The 17,850-nt window shown below is 37.3% G+C and overlaps 2 protein-coding genes across 5 annotated transcripts in view; one reads left to right on the top strand and one right to left on the bottom strand.

The window, feature by feature from the left end:
• Positions 1-17,850, top strand: part of LUC7L3 (LUC7 like 3 pre-mRNA splicing factor) — a 263,776-nt gene that overhangs the window by 216,776 nt on the left and 29,150 nt on the right. The gene's annotated exons all lie outside the window — the stretch shown is intronic.
• SPAG9 (sperm associated antigen 9) overlaps positions 1-17,850 on the bottom strand; it is a 109,464-nt gene that overhangs the window by 63,263 nt on the left and 28,351 nt on the right. For all 4 annotated transcript variants that reach the window (XM_054709873.1, XM_054709874.1, XM_054709875.1 and 1 more), the window contains exons 3-4: positions 10,076-10,146; positions 2,961-3,055 (exon numbers count right to left, since the gene is read on the bottom strand). In XM_054709873.1, the coding sequence (XP_054565848.1) occupies positions 2,961-3,055; positions 10,076-10,146 (166 nt within the window). The remainder of the gene's footprint in view (positions 1-2,960; positions 3,056-10,075; positions 10,147-17,850) is intronic.

The raw sequence follows: 17,850 nt of genomic DNA, 5'->3' as shown, positions 1-17,850 counted from the left end.
GAACACATGTGGGAAAGTATCAAAGAGGCAGATTTAAACCTAAGATGTTTCAATGCCATTATTGTCTAAAAACAAAGTTATCATCAACTATCATAAATCCTTGTTACATTCTTTTTAAACTGACTTAGATCAATATATCCATTTTTAGTTGTTTATTGAAATGTTACCTTACATGCATAAATCACAAATATTCTTCAGTTATATTAACATTTAAAATAAATAATCATTAATAAAATCTACTACATATATAAAGGGCAGTAAAAAATAGATTACATTTGTTCAGTACCATGTGGCAAGCACTGAAATGGATGATTTATTTACATTATCGATTAATCCTCACAAAGAAATAGGGATTATATTCCCAGTTCCCAGATTAGGAAAATCAATGCTCAGAAACTTTAGACACTAGTAATTGGCAGAGATAGGATTCAAAGTCAGACCTGTTTGACTCCAAGGCCCATGCACTTTCCTTGGAACTACCTGCTTCTTGACCATTTAATCTTCATATTGAAGACTTTGATATTTTTGTTCATATTAATAGCAACTTTTGTGTCAAGGAACTTTTCAATTTAATCATGTTATTTGATCAATAAGATGGCTGGAGCTAAAATAGTTCTGCTAATAAGGGGGAACATAAAAGTATAAATATTATTTACTTGTTTAATTTATTATATCTTGCAACTTATGAAGTATAAAATAATTATTTCACCTGATTTTTAAAACCACCCTGATGTGGTAAAAACAGCCAAGGAGGAAACTCTGGAACAAAGAAATTAAGCAATTTGCCAAAGGTCTACCAGCTAACCACACGTGACAGAACATGTGTATCCAACTCCAAAGCCTCTACCCTCCGTACAGCACAGCACTGACTTCTCAGACAGAATGGAAACCTGAGACAGCCTCTAAAATCAATCTCATTTTAATATTCGACATATTCTTGAGTTAAGGTGTATTTAATTTCCTAAAAGCTTATATATACACACACACACACACAAATCTTTTATATACTAAAATATACACAAGTAATGAGATTTCTCCTGATTTTTATAAAATCAGGAAAGGAAATAAATGACCAACCATAAAATTCAATTTCTGGATCTTAAGCTAATGTTGAACATGAATTGACCTGTGAATTAAAAAGAATACATAGAAGGAATTTACTACTTTAATTCTTCTTAATTTAGGAGTTAAGTGTTTTAAACATTTAAATAATAAAATAATAAAAGCTATGCACTATGAACCTTCATTTAAAACCATAGGCAAAGTAGAAAGCTGAACAAGTCAGATAGTTTTAGTTTGATGAGTTAGAAACCAAAGAAATCAAAACTTTACATCTCTAAAACGTACAAGATGGTTCTTATAGGGTGCAAGCAGAGCGAACAGCAGAAAAGCAAAAGAGATTAATGACTACCCCCACAAGCAGGCACGAATATTTGTCACCCAAGTCTACAAAGAAAGGGCAACATCTGACTAAACAATAGTGAATAGGCTTTGTAAAGCTTTCACAACTTTGATGTGTAGATAATGGAGGAAAATGCATTTCTTGCCCTAAAAGGTTTATATCCTTTCACTTTAAAATACAATTTAGAAGGAAAATTAATTTAAATTGTCAGTTCTCATGAGCTGCTATCAAAATTTGAAAAAATAATGACTGAACCTCTACCAATTAAAGGAAAATTGAAACAAAATAAACAACTACGGCCTGTGTCTAATAGACTGCAAGTCCCAGCCTGAAAGCTATTTGCCCCTAAATGCTCAGGTGCTAAACCAGAGGTTGTATGAACTTGGACTGGAACTCGACTTCTGCTCTCCCCTGGCTCTTTCAACACTCTGCTTAAAGCAAACCCACATTGACCTTGCACTTGCAGGTTAAGTACAATATGAAAACCCTTTTCCTAAGTCCAACGTTTCCCAACACAAAGCAGCATCCCTCAGTGATGGCCTACAAATGAATACAAATAAAAATAGAAATCCTCGCTTCAGGCCATTTTCCATTGTTTCAATCTGCAACAGAAATGGTTACAAAGCAGACCCATGAAGCAAAAAAATTGAGAAAAACCAACTAAACAGGGGCTGCTAAGAGAGACTGGAGTACCTGAGTATCCTTGGTAGGTTCTGCGTCAGAGCTGGCACACCGGTAGAAATAGAAAAGTGCACAAGCAGCAAAACAGAGAGAGATACTAAGATAGCAGAATTAATGACCACCGCCCCGCCAACAAAGCCAAACACAAACAGCAGCATGCATCCAGGACTCATGGCGCTGTGCTGGCATGGTGAAACGCCCGAACCAGGAGGCCTACACGGGGGCCAAAGGAGTATCTTTGTAGTGAGGATCTGTCATTCAGCTGCTGCCACGAAAACAATGCCATCAGCAGCAGCTTTCCACTCCATCCTGCAGCAGCTCCGGAGCGATGACGTCACCCCGTCCTCCCCACCTCAAAACCCGAGAGCTGCTGCTCCCAGCATTTATGCAGCTATCCTGAGCGACAGGCAGCCTGTTAACTACGCTCCTCTCCACCAAGAGTCCCGGCTTAGCCCATTGGCTACAATGCCTGGAGATCTACATAATGTATTCACACTCCTACATCAAACACAAGTCTCACTAGCTAACCCTTTCAAACGTGCCTCTCTCTAACAAAAAGGACTTTAAACCAGGAGGATTGGAAAATTTTCAGCGTTCCCACAAATCAGAAAAATTTAAACCTACTGTAATATACATTATTAGAAAGCAATCAAAATATCTCGACATGCTGCTTATATGGAATGGCTCACAATTTACCTCGGAAATAATGAAAGCCGTTTCTGTTTTTCGATGCTATTCTTTCCTATAGCATTCCAGCCACAGTAGGGAGCTTTTGAAACAGCCTAACTATTGTTCCAGGATTAAAGAACAGAGAGAAACAGACATAGACAGGTTATTTCGCTTTTTTTCTCAAGGCAAAACGTATAACACAGCTTACCTAATTCTACTATGAACTGCAGATTCTAGTTGTTCACTCCCTGAGAGCTGATGAAGTTTTGTCCTTTCTAAGTGTTCCATATAATTATGGATCATCTGTTTTGAAGAAAAAAAAACACACAAAAATTTAAAAATAATACCTGGAATAAAACAAAAAGAACACTTTTTTATACATTTCTTATTTATCAGATTATCCATAATTCCCTATAAAAGAATATGAGGATAAAAAAATTGGGGGGGGGGGCTCATGAAGGAGGTGGAAGAGGGCAAAGAGGGAATAAATGGGAAGGAAGAGAGACTTTACTTTGGGTGATGGGCGCGGGATGCAGTATGCAGATGTTAGAGTTGTGCACTTGAAGCCTGTATGGTGTGGCTAACCAATGTCACCTCAATAAAAATTTTTGAATGGCAAAGGAATATGCAAATGCTACATTTAAGGATGCTGTTAGCCATAAAAGTAGCCAACATATTGCTTAGCAAAAAGCTATTTTTTACACTGTGGTGCTATTAAATGATATAATTTTGACATAAATAGCAGAAATTAGGATATAGACACTGGGGAGGAGATGATATAAGAGGTAAAATAAATAATAGAGGGCATCTGAGAAGTCCATTCAACAAAATGGGAAACAACAAAGAAATTAACGTAACACTTGAGAAGAAACTGACAAGGAGAAAATCTGAGATGTCCTCAGAAGAGCGTTTAACAAAACCATACCCTTATGTGGTGATTCTCTTTTACAAAGGATTCAGAGTACGGATCACTCCATTTAATTAGGTAATTAAATTAAATGCCAATGTTTTTATTTCTTATTTCTACATATTTAGTTGAAAGAATGCTAATATATTTTCTCCTTTGATTGCTAATTTACTGGTATAACAACAGCACATTAAAACAAATAAAAAATCAGAGCACTGTGATTTTGTGTCTTGGATACACAGGCTGAATATGGAAGTGAAAGCTTCAAGAATATCAAGTATATAAGCTGCCAAGAAATGCTACAGTCCTATTTCATTCTTGATAATCTATAGTTCCATCTTTAAGAAACCTAAATCTGGCATTAGAATATGTAAAATGCAACAAATTTCAATCATAAAATAAAAAAGGCTATTCTAGATACTATCATGATATAATAAGAAAAATTATTTTTAAAAATAACAAAATGTATGTCAGCAATTTAAAGGGATGTAAATATTAAGAGTAGGGCATAAAAAAAGGTTGATTTCTTTCTTGGGAATATTCCCTGAATTCTTAAAACTGTAGCATAAAATATCTTTGGAAATTTCTAAACTTTAGTGGTATGAAGGTGGGTTTCAACCTTAGTAATTTAAATATTCATTGTAATGTATTATAAAGAAAACTATTGAAAGAAAAAAAATTAACAAAATTTGTTTTTTAATTTTAAAACCTGCTTTTGTTGTAAAATTTTACTTGGTGTTCATGTACCATCATTATATATAAATCAATTTGAAAACAGTAAACACTGATGCATGAATTAAGATGAGTAATTCTATTGAATCAAACAGAAAATAAATAATTAATCAAGTTTTTCCCCACTAAAACTAACCCAAACAAAAAAATCAGTCAGGCAAAGAAAAATTAATATAAAATTGCATGACTATGGCATGTGAAAGTATTTTTCAACTTTTAAATTTATATACTTATTTTAAATTTATAGATTTTCTCTTTACCACCACGTAAAGAACGGTTTTACAAAAATACAGGTTTTGTCTTTGTGTCAGCAAGCCAGAAATAATGAGCTGTTTTCTTCTTGTATCTGAAAGAACTTTAAGGGAAAAAATTTAAGTGAAACTAATATAACAAAATGATGTTTGGGCCAAACAGATAACAATTTACATCTTCAAATGGTTTTTAAAAGCCTAAGTCGAATTCTTTTATACTGATAGTAATCATATAAAATTGATTAGTTCAAATGGAAGAATCGAAGTTTCATTAAGCAATTCAGATGCATTGCTAGCTATGATCAACTATGTTCTAACTACCATTAGCTGGTTGGCTTTGGGGCCAGAATTCAGGTCCCTCTGACTCAGTCAACTGAGCAGGTAAGCATTATAGGACTCACCCTGTCTGGCCTTTTAGTCTATTCTGTAGGCAGGCAATAAGCTCATTGTCCTTTCTTCCTCACACCCCCAAAAACCCCAACCCTTAAGCATTTCCTGACGTCTGAAATAAAATATGCACTAATTCTATAAATGCACAAGAGTAGAAAAAACAAATTATACAATAAAAAAATAAATTTTAATTATAGGGCTTCACAATGTAGCACTGGTCTTTAAAAATCATGAGTGGGAGGGCTAGATCAGTGGTGCTAGATAGAAGAGGTAAGAGGAAAATGGGATATGCTTAGGCAAGCTACTACTGGGTCCACCAGCCCATCCCTCCTGATCTCAGGTATGCTCACTTATTCACGCAGAGTCAGGTGTCAATTCCAAAACCCAAAGCTAGAGTCATGAAGAAAGATTCCAAACACACTGTCTGGAAAATCCCAATCCCCTCCCACCTGGAAAAATCTTCACAGCAGAGGTGGACGATCAGCTTTAACTAAAATGGAAAAGCAAGGCAATAGTGAGGTTTTGGAAAGAGTAGCATGGATCTCTTTCGTCATGTTGACCTTGAATCTTTCCATACGCAGCCCAAGAATCATATATCTATATCTGCAGAGTCACTCTTCTTAAAGTTGTTGAGATATCATAAAGCAAAGAGTCACAGAAAAATTTCTAGTGCATTTAACATCCATTTATTCCACAACCTAAAAGCGTTACTGAAAATTCAGGCAATGGAATCAGACAGCCTAGGTTCAAATCCAGTCACATCCTAGCATGGGGTTTGGGACAAATCATATTCTCTTTCTAAACTTCAATGTGTAAAATGGGTTTGGTTAGAGGATAAAGTGAGAATGCATTTAAACACTCCCTGATGTAAGACCAGGGTTCAAGTTTTCGGTGAATAATACTAAGAGTACTAGGTGTACCAGTTAATAATGTGGATTTTATAATCAAAGAAAACACGATAATTTCAAGAGAAACATCAAAAGTGCTTTATTCAAAGTAATGTCCTTCGCTAGCTACACATTTCCCCCATCTTTCAGGTAATTTGTGGATACCGTCCCAATAGAACTTTTCTTGTTTTGAGGCAAACCATTCAGAGACCCAATTTTCCACTTCTTCGTACGTTTTGAAGTGCTGCTCAGAAAGTGCATGTGCCATCTATCGGAACAAGTGGTAATCTGAAGGAGCAAGGTCTGGTGAATACAGCGGGTGGGTTAATACTTCCAGGCAAGATCTTTTAACATGTCTTTAACTTGTTTTGAAGTGTGTGGTGGTGCGTCATCATGAAGCAAAATTACTTTGCCGTGTCTTCTGGCCCATTCTGGTTGTTTCACGATCAAAGCGTGGTTCACATTGATTATTTGTTGTCGGTAGCGATCAGTATTGATGGTTTCACCTGGTTTTAGAAGCGCATAATACACCACACCTTCCTGATTCCACCAAATGCAGAGCATTGTCTTCTTTCTGAAGCAATTTGGCCTTGCAGTCGTTGTTGATGGGATCAACCCATGATTTTGTGCGTTTGGGATTCTCAAAATAAATCACTTTTCATCGCCAGCCACAATTTGATTCAAAAAAGACTTTCTTTCGTGCCGTTGAAGCAACATTTTACTGATTGACTTCTTGGTTTTCCATTTGTCTTTCGTTTAGTTGATGTGGCACCCATTTTTCTTCCTTTAAAATCTTTCCCGCCGAAACCGGTTTGGCTCAGTGGATAGAGCGTCGGCCTGCGGACTCAAGGGTCCCGGGTTCGATTCCGGTCAAGGGCATGTACCTTGGTTGCGGGCACATCCCCGGTGGGGGGTGTGCAGGAGGCAGCTGATAGATGTTTCTCTCTCATCGAAGTTTCTAACTCTCTATCCCTCTCTCTTCCTCTCTGTAAAAAAATCAATAAAATCTTTCCCATTGCTTGTAAACGATCGCAAATTATTTGCTGAGCGACGTTTAATCTTTCTGCAAGTTGTTTTTGAGTTTGACACGAATCTTAATCCAATAATGCTTGTAATTGTTGGTCTTCAAAATTTTTCGGTTGACCTGGATGTTCTTTGTCTTTCACATCAAAATCATCACTTTTAAAGCATTTAAACCAGCGTTCACAAGTATCTTGAGATGAAGCATGTTCACCATAAGCTTCCCAAAGTATACGGTAACTTTTTCTTCAAAATAATGAATTAAAACTTCCCGCAAATACTCTCTTTTTGGCACAAAATTCGACATTTTTTAAGCGTAAAAATATCTATGATGTTTAACACCTTCAGAAAATTTGACATATGAAGTTTTGAAGCTTGCTGTCAATACAACAAAATAGCATAAATATCAAATCACACACATGTGGTCAAGTGCCTCACAATTACTTGATGTTTATATTTCCTACACTGCCCTCTTCATTAAGCATGTGTTCTTTTAAACAAATTCAGTAATGTGTACAAAATTTTGGATTTGACTACAGAACAAGTTATTCACTCACCAAAAAAGCCATAGATTTCCTCTAAGCAGCAAAAAGTGATATTTAAACATTTTTGTGCCTGTTTTGAAAGCTTACCTCAGTTGGTAATAATCATGAAAAAAAGGAGGTTACATCCTTTCCCTGAAGGTTTCCAGAATTTACCTTTAAAGGACACCTGGTTCATTAATATTGGGTAGCTATTTATAATTGCTAATTGAATGATATTTCTCCTACAGATGTATCAACACAGAAAAATGGGGACTAGAGTGGAACAAGTCCCCATTTCAAAGCAGCTACCTCTGTGTTACATAAACCTTCCTAGAAGCAGAGCAAAATAAAGCGCCTACTAGTATCAGGGCAGAGGACAGAAGCTGCTTGTGCCAGAGGGAGGGGCCGGTGAAAAGAGCTGCCCTGCTTCATGGGGAATCAGCCTTGCTCACTGCCCGGGCAGCTCTCTGAACTGGTATTTAAGATTTCTCCTGAGATCTTTTTTCTTCCTGGACTGTCCTTCTCTGAAGGAAGAGGACAGAAAAATTATTATAGCTTTTTATTTCAAGGTGTCAGGTTTTTCTGTAGCAACATCACTTTTATTAAATAAATATGTGAGAAAAAAATATGAAATTTCACTTTACAGTGATTTTTTAAGAATGCATGTATTTTAAGCATGCTTCAATTTAACACATCCTAATTTAATAATCATCCATTATTACAAAGGTTAGAACTTCAATGGAAAATACCAAAAGGATTATTCATCACTATCAATTACTTCTGGTACATAAACATATTCCTGCTTATAATTACGGCATTGATAAGCACTACATACAGGCATTGTTCAGTCACTGAAATGAATGATGTAAAAAGCACCAACAGCCCTAGCTGGTTTGGCTCAGTGAATAGAGTGTCAGCCCATGGACTGAAGGATCCCAGGTTCAATTCAGGTCAAGGGCATATACCTCATTTGTAGGCTCCATCCAGGCCCTAGTTGGGATATGTGGGAAGCAACCAATCCATGTGCCTCTCTCACATCCATGTGTCTCTCTCACATCGTTGTTGCTCTCTCTCTGTCTCTCCCCCTCCCTTCCACTCTCTCTAAAAATCAATGAAAAAATATCCTCAGGTGAGGTTTAACAACATAAAATTTAAAAAGAACTAACAGCCGAAACCGGTTTGGCTCAGTGGATAGAGCGTCGGCCTGCAGACTCAAGGGTCCCAGGTTCGATTCCGGTCAAGGGCATGTACCTTGGTTGCAGGCACATCCCCAGTAGGGGGTGTGCATGAGGCAGCTGATCGATGTTTCTCTCTCATCGATGTTTCTAACTCTCTATCACTCTCTCTTCCTCTCTGTAAAAAATCAATAAAATATATTAAAAATAAAATAAAAAGAACTAACAATAGGCCTTTACCAATCAATTGTTTTTTAACAGTCTTGATATCCATCAAGTGCCATCTCATTAAAATGTGGACATTTTTTTCATACCGAAAAGGCTGCTGGGAAGCTGTTCTTGTCTTCCCGGAGCTCTAAGGTTCCATCCTCCTGTGGCCAGTCTTTTCCTTCTGCCACTGAATTCCAATTCTGTGACACCTCATGCTTCGTGTGTGGCTACATAAGCTAAGATAGTAATAATCCAACCTTATGTGCCAGGAAGAAATTCAAACCCCTCTCCAAGAGAGCGTTAAGCACATTATCCCAAAGTAAATGAAACTGAGTGCAGTGGGTTTTATCTTCTAAAACAACAATCGATAGTCTCTACCAGAGGCAGGATTGGAATTACACAAACTGGTGAAAGAAAATGGAAGCGGGAGACTGGAACCATCTGTATCATGGGAGAGGTTGGACTAGAAAGGGAAAAAGAGAAATTCTTATTTTTTCCTTAAACAAATATGAAAATTCTGCATGTTTAGATATGTGACCCTCAGACTGATCATGATACACCAGAAATGATTTTCACATTAAGGAGATACAAACAAAAGCCTGACAATCATAAAAAGAAGGTTATAAAAAAAAAACAACAACCTCAAGTACATTTCCTAATTTGCTTTGGAGAGATTATGTGCTGGGGTTATTCCTTTAAAATACTACAAGTTATTAAAATTGTAACTTTAAATATATAAGTGCTATATTTCATGCAGAAAACCTGTTTTAGAGTTATTTCCATTTAATACATTATAATTTGTGTTTATGTTATTTGTTATAAGCTTAATGCAAATAAGTCCTTTGCACTGGATTATAACTGTAGAGACTCCTACACATAATTTACCAATCCATCATTTCTCAACGGTTAATAGAATAAATTAAATCAATTCTCTCTCATATTAGCGGTGTGTATACTTTTTATTATGCACACAGAAGCTTTTACTTGGTCAACCAAAGAAACAACTATTAGAGGCACACTAATTCATCAAATGAAAAGGTAATTTCAAATTTAAAAAAATTAAAAGTCAACATTTGGTAATTAGGCAAATGTTACGAAATTTAATGTGTTCTTAAAATAAATCCCCAAGAAATATACTAACTGATTTTCAAAGAAAAATTCAGACATAATTTCTAAGGTTATTTTTTTATCCCAATATTAGCATATAAGAAAAACCCAGAAACCCACCTCAGTGTGTCTTTGATGTAATGCATTATATTCCTTCTTCAGTTCTGCTTCTCTTTCTTCAAGTCTGCTAACTGAAATTAAGATACATACACTTAATCAAAACAAAATAGAAGAAATTTGCTTGAAAATTCCATCTTAAAATCTTGGAATGGGTTATCTATAATCCTTAGCAACTTTAGGGCTCAGTGTTCCATATGGAATTCTTCACAAAGCTAGTAACCTCATTTTATCATCCCTAACAAATAAAACTTTCAGAGGGGGGATAAATTGGGTTTTAAAAAATTAAACACCAGATTGCTTTTCCTAATATCCGTTTATCAGGTCATCCCCCTAAATAGGTTTTTAACATGATATAAAATTAAGTCTTTCAACAACACTTTACAAATCACCTCAAAGAAGTTTTAACCTGGGATCAGGGCCCAAATCACTGATTTCTAACATTATTCAAGCTCTTTTTCCCTACTGAGCCATATGTGAAAAAGTCATTGTTTGTAAGTACTTTTTCTCCTTCAGGTCTTAATTTCAGGGACTTGTCTTCTTTTATTTAGCTCCCTCTGCTGATGGAGTTTGTGAGTGGCACTGATTTGTAGTACTACTCACAGAGTACAACTTTATGATATACATACACATACATACATATATATGTATATATGTACATTTTTTACTAGAAAAAAAGTCTTTTAAAAAAGTTTTAGAATGTTGGGACAGGATTTCACAGGAAAGAGTGGCAATAGAGAGGACTGATTCTGATAGGAGGTGGAGTTCAAGCAGGACCACAAAGAAACTACAGCACTAAAGACAGATGGTGATGAGAGTACTGGGCACTGTTACCACAGAGACGGGAACATGAAATCACGTTGTTGGTAAGACAGAGGGGAGACTGGCCAGCCTGGTGGAGCCCATACTGACTAAGAAGCAGTGGGAGATAGTCTCCTGGAAGAAACAAAACTGGTGCTAGCGGAGCTTGTAAAGACAGATACTCAGCCCAGGCTGGTTTGGCTCAGGAGATAGAACGTCGGCCTGGGGACTGAAGGGTCTCGGTTCGACTCTAGTCAAGGGCACATGCCCGGGTTGTGGGCTAGATCCTCAGTAGGGGGCGTGCAGGAGGCAGCTGATCAATGATTCTCTCTCATCATTGATGTTTCTCTCTCTCTCTTTCCCCCTTCCTTTCTGAAAGCAATAAGAATGTATTTTAAAAAAAGATAGATACTCATTTAAGTCTGTTTGAAGGCCTAATATTAATTGGACATGCTCTCTTGGTGTAAGGGTTGGCCACCTGCAAACAGGCAAGACTGGAAGCAACAGCCTGTGGCCGCATCAGAAGGCTGTAGCATTAACTACTATGAACGATCACAGCACACACACAAATGTTTTCATATGCCTAATGTTAACACATCAGACACCAAACAACACATAGCGTGTGCTGTCGCTAAACTCGTGTTGGTTTGTATAGTTTTACTTGCCACCTTTGTTTGAATATTTTGAAAATATGTCACTAATTTGGAAAAGTGTAGCTCTGACTTTTGTTCCTAATGAAGCCTCTACGTTGGCTCATTAAATTTACACCTGAGAATAAACACACACTGTAGTTCCCATGGTGCACACTTGATTGTGCCAGGCAAGGGCTGAGAACATGTGCTACGCGTCCTGTGGCTGCGAGCAATAAAAAGCAAGCTTGTAATGCAGATGTGTTGTGATAGCGCAATATGTACCAAAACCATTATTTTTAGTGCAACTTCTCCGCTTTTTATTTAAAAACAGGAAATCCAACAAATTGAGATATTCAATAACAATTTCAAAATAAACATTTTCTACTACTTGTCAATTAAACTGATCTGAAATCTTAATCCCAAAACTACTGGGTAAACCTTATCTATTTTTAATTGAGCATACTTAAGATTTTCTTGGTATTATGAAGAAACAAAAAAAAAACCCTGGAGGCTGAGGCTAAAATAAAACCACAACTATCACCTAAAACCTTCAATTTCAAATTTGTGTCCTACAGTAAACCTTGATTGTTCTTGTCAGTTAACTTCGTATCAATTCATAAAATAAATTTATGTCATCACTAACAGCTAACATTAGTACTCATTATATTATGTACCATGCACTGTTCTATGTATTTTATACAAACTAACTTATTTGAGCCTGACATTAACCTTATGATGAAAGTATTATTACATTCCTTTTAAAAATGAGGTAACTGAAGCAAATAGGAGTTAAGTAACTTGCCTAAAGTCACACAGCTAATAAGTGGCAAAACTAAGATTCCTAATGGAGGAGTCTGGGTCCAGACTCTGTTTTTATTTACCAGGCTATAATACTGCCTCTCAAGAAATACTCTTTTTAATCTGTTTTATATACTGGAGTATACCTTAAATTTTTACTTGTGAAACAAACAAACACGTGTATAGAGTACTTATGGAAAGAACCAGTTACTAGTACTTCAACTCAAAGGTATCAAGATGCCAAGTAAAATACGGACCCAACTTTATTCATAATGGAAATGCATTTTAAAACCAAATGCAACACCATTACATACCCGTCAGAATAGTTCAAATGAAAAACACAATACATCAGATAAGGGTGTGGGGCAATTGGAACGTGAATATACTGCTGGTGGGAGCAAAAAATTGGTACACCCAATTTGACAACTGGCAAGATTTCAGAAAGTTAAGTATGTGCCAACCCTCTGACAAAACAAGTTCATTTGCTAAGAAGTGCATACATGTGTCCACCAAAGGACATTTAAAACAATGCTCAAAGTAGTACTATTTGTAATAATCCAAACCTGGATTATTCAATAGCAGAATGGATAAATATTCAAGTACTAGAATACTGCACAACAAAGATGAACAAATTATTGCTATACACCACATCATGAACTAATCTCACAAACAGGATATTAAGGGAAAGAAACAAGCAAAAAATGTAAATCTAAAACGAATGTGTTAGAAGTCAGGCTATTGGTTATCTTTGGGGAGGAGTCAGTGACCTGAATTTATTGTGTGCACAATCCCACTCCACCCCAGTCCAAACACAATGTGCTCCCATTCACACTTTCCTTGGCTTGAATACTCATTCTTTATGTCCTCCGGCAATTGCTATAAATTCAACATATAGCACAGGATTCAATCAGACTACTTAGAACTATTACAAACAAGGTATTATGATTCATCATTAAAATGTATAGGGAAATGAGGGGAAATGTTACTAGATTGGAGATTTAAAATAAGAAAAAAAAGATAGGCATCCTGGGAGGATAAATTGATATTCGTTTGAAGGTCATGTTGGTGATATCTGTTAAAATAAGCAATATATATATCCTTTGACGCAATACTACCATTCTTATTTATCCTACAGAAACACACCAATGCCCAAAGATATGAAAAAGGATGTTCTTATATAATAACTCCCAAGTTGGAACTAGCCCTAAATTTGTCAATAGTTGGTTGGTGAAGTGAATTATGATAGTCATACAATGGAACACAATGCAGTGACTTTGCTACTTCCAAGTTATATTACCTCAGGTATATTAACCTCTCTGGGCCTCAGTTTACTTATTTATAACTGACAAATAATGGCAGCATATCAGAGATGATATTAGGATTAAGTGAGTTATTACTTGTGAAGAGTATAAAATAGTGCCTCAACACACGGTTTTCAAACATAACCACAAAAGGTAACGTTAAGAGGAATGCATTATATCTATATGTACTGACACGGGATAGTGCCTAGAACTGAATGGAAGGGTGCGGAATATTGCTGCACCTGAAAATAGAAAATACAAAACCATTTACAATGTGATGCCGCTAACATGTCAACAAAGCCAAAACTGAACTGATAGTCTCTCCCAAACCTGTTCTTTCCCATAATCTTCTTACTCAGGCAAAAATCTTCAGCTATCCTTTAGCTCTTCTCTTTCCCCCACATAACATATCCAGTCTATCAGCAAACTGTCTGTTTTACCTTCAAAATAAACCTAAAATCTGACCACTTTTTACCACCCCATCACATCCATCTCTTGCCTGAATTATTACAATTATCTCCTGACCAGTGTCTCTGCTCTAGCCTTTGCTCCTTTATATTCTCAAAATAGTAACCAGGGTAAAGTCAGATAGTGATTGCACAAAACCTTGTCACATTTTAAAAAAAAATCCTTACAATGATATATATAGAGATAGATAGATAGATATAGATAGATAGATAGATAGATAGATAGATAGATAGATAGATAGATAGACACCACTCCTGGGCCTGGCCCAGTAAAACCATCCACACATAATCCTCCATTTCCTTTCCCCTTTCCCCTTCCCCCTTTCCTCCAACTTTGCAGCTGTAAGTCCACCAAAGGAGCTACTCATCTAGGGAAACATCCATTCTAAACGTCTGAACAAAAAATAACATATAACATTTGAGTCATTATATATGTTTTTTGTAGTTTGTGTCTGTTATTCTAGATGATTTTCTGACATTATTTTTCTCTCCAATCTAACACCTCCAGCAAGTACCTTGTCAAAAAATTGTCTATGTTGTAACATATTTCATATTTTCTTTATCTGTACTGTGGCTCTAAACACTAGTATTTAATCTTTTAAACTGTGAGTTAACCACCAAGATCAATTGTGATCTTGTAAGTATTTCTGACAATACTTACATTACTCAGCACAACGACGTTGTCAAAGGACTCCATTTTCTCAAGGCCTAACTCACATGAGATGTTATCCTATCTAATAAAAGAGTAATATGTAAAGTAACCATCACTCCGCCACTCCCACCAGCCACGCCCACCAGCCAATCAGGAGCGAGTATGCAAACTAACCCAACCAAGATGGCTGCAGCCACTGAGAGAGCAGGAGGCTTGGGTTTCCCCGGCAATGGAGGAAGCCAAGCTTTTCGCACACCCTGGCCAGCCCAAGCCTCCACTCAAGGCTACAAAGTTTCAATTATAGAAGATAAATAAATCCCAACAAAAATGGCTGCAGCCATGGAGCGAGCAGGAGGCTTGGCTCCGCTCAAGGATACAAAGTTTCAATTACAGAAGATAAATAAATCCCAGATACCAGGGCCTCCGCTTGGGTCGCCAGGGAGTGTGGCCAGCCTGCAAACCACCACAGGCCCCTCGCCCAGGCCTCCCCAAGGGAACCCCCACCCTGATCCAGTACACCCTTCAGGGCAAACCAGCTGGCTCCCACCCGTGCACCAGGCCTCTATCCTATCTAATAAAAGAGTAATATGCAAATTAACCACCACTCCAACACACAACATGGCTGCCCCCATGTGGACACAAGAATGCTGCCACAAGATGGCCAGCAGGGAAGGGCAGTTGGGGGCGATCAAGCCTGCAGGGGAGGGCAGTTAGGGGTGACCAGGCTGGCAGAGGAGGGAAGTTGGGGGCGACTGGGCCTGCAGGGAAGGGCAGTTGGGGACCCAGGCCTGCAGGGGAGAGCAGTTGGGGGGGACCAGGCCTGCAGGGAAGGGCAGTTAGGGGTGACCAGGCCTGCAGGGGAGGGCAGTTAGGGGTGACCAGGCCTGCAGGGGAGGGCAGTTAGGGGCAAATAGGCTGGCAGGGGAGCAGTTAGGCAACAATCAGGCTGGCAGGGGAGTGGTTAGGGGGTGATCAGGCTGTCAGGCAGAAGTGGTTAGGGCAATCAGGAAGGCAGGCAGGCGAACAGTTGGGAGCCAGCAGTCCTGGATTGTGAGAGGGATGTCCCAGATTGGAGAGGGTGCAGGTTGGGCTGAGGGACACCCCCCCTTCCCGTGCACGAATTTCGTGCACCGGGCCTCTAGTAGTGTTATAAAGCTATGAGAAGTACCTTTAAATGCTGGGAAGAGCCGTCTCTTCAAAGTCCTGAATGCCACTAAGTAAATGGAAAAGCGAAGGAAAGAAGAAAGGAGGAAAAAGAGGGAAAGACATCCCATCTGAGCAAGAATGGTACACATCCCTAAAAACCTCAAGTACTATAAAATTCACCTATGCCTCTGTTGCATTACATCTGAAGTGCAGTAAAAGACAAGTTTCTTGTTTAATAGTTCCCATGTGAACCCAAACCTCAAAATGATCTCAGGACAAATCCAAAAAAAACCTTTATCATTTTACTCATCAAAATATCCACAACAGGAGATTAACTGGAAATAAACAAAAATCTCTTCATCCTTCCTATCCCAAAACAACAGATAACTAACCAGCCATATTTTTAAACTGCAAATATTCTGTGGAGAAAATTTTTTAAAAATCAAGAAATCTTAAAAAGGGGGGAGGGACTAAGAAAAAATAAGAATCAAAAGACTAATAAAAATGTCCCCCTATAATAGCTAATGGAGATACTTCAGCCTCATTTTAAATGCTCTTTCTCTCTATCCCTCTTTCCAAAGAGCAAGAGGATATGATTAAGGCAGGAAGAGCTGCCTGCTCTACCTGCTCAAAATCAGAGCTTACCTCCTTAGAATGATGGCCTTTGCCAAGTTTGGAACACCTTCCATCTCTGATGTCTTCTGCCCCATCAGACTGCTGATAGGCCTACGGGGGGAAGAAAGAGAAACAGACCTGCTAGATCGCCATATCCAACTCATTATTTGCCTTCTCAAAAGGAATCTTCAGTTCTTACTAGTCATGGAAGGCAGATAATCCAACTGTTACTTGGCCTCAGGAGACTGACATTGGTCTTTCAGAAGCTTTTCCTTGAAGAATTTAGCATCAAAAGTCTCAACAGGTAAGCAAGAATCAAGTGCTGACTTACAAGCAAACATCTCAACAACCACATCAAAACAGTAATAAAACCCTCTCCTCTGCCAACTAAGTCCTTCACGGTATCTCTAAACTTCAAGAGATTTTCACACAGATATTATGTTATTAACCAATGGCACAATGTGAAATTCTACAGTATCCTCATGAATCAAAAGAGAGTAGGATAACTTCAAAGAATCCCAGTGGTAGGGGTTTCTAGCAATCTGATCTAGTCACTGTCTTGAAGATGCTACTTTGCCATACATAACAAAAAGGTGACTTCTCTCCTCCCCAAGTCTCTGTGTAAGGTGAATCCCTCAGCACAGATTCCTCTGTATAACTTCCATAGTCAAGAAATACTTCCTTATGATCAACCAAAACCAACCATTTTCTCTAACTTAATCTGCCAAGATTACAGAAAAACAACTTGGTATCTTCCTTATCTATTCCTTTACATGCTTGAAGGGGTAATCAAATCATACTTATTCTATTCTCTAAGTTAAATCAGCATAAATTCTTTAACCCTTACTTATAAAATCACTTTCTATGAAATCTTTAGTTCTAGATATTATAAATTACAACCTTAAGGTTCTCAATATATAGCACAAGACTACAGAAAAGAGTATAATACAGATTATAAAACATAAAGCACTTCTGAAGACCACATGGAATATTACCTAATGAAATAGTAATAAAATGTTAGGGTTTGTATAAATTATCTTGTGCCTAATTTTCTGCTTTTCCTCTCATATACAGGCTCTAAAAAAAAGAAAAAAAGCAACAACACTTAAATGAAGTGCTTTAAATATACAGATATTCTTTATAGTATATTGCAAAAAACTAGATTAAAGTTAAATGGACTAAAAAGTAATTTTCTATATAATGAATTTTATTTTTATCATTTTTTAAATCAGAAGATATAAATCTAAAACTCCTAAAGCTGCCTTTCAATGAGAATATAATCAGTTATCTACTTTAATCATCCAAAAATAATATAGATTGCCTATGAGCAATATAAAATTTAAAATTCTCAAATTCTGAGAATATT

Source organism: Eptesicus fuscus, chromosome 20 (assembly GCF_027574615.1).
Source record: "Eptesicus fuscus isolate TK198812 chromosome 20, DD_ASM_mEF_20220401, whole genome shotgun sequence".
In the NCBI taxonomy this organism is placed as follows: Eukaryota; Metazoa; Chordata; class Mammalia; order Chiroptera; family Vespertilionidae; genus Eptesicus; species Eptesicus fuscus.
This window is presented reverse-complemented; position numbering and strand designations above follow the sequence as displayed.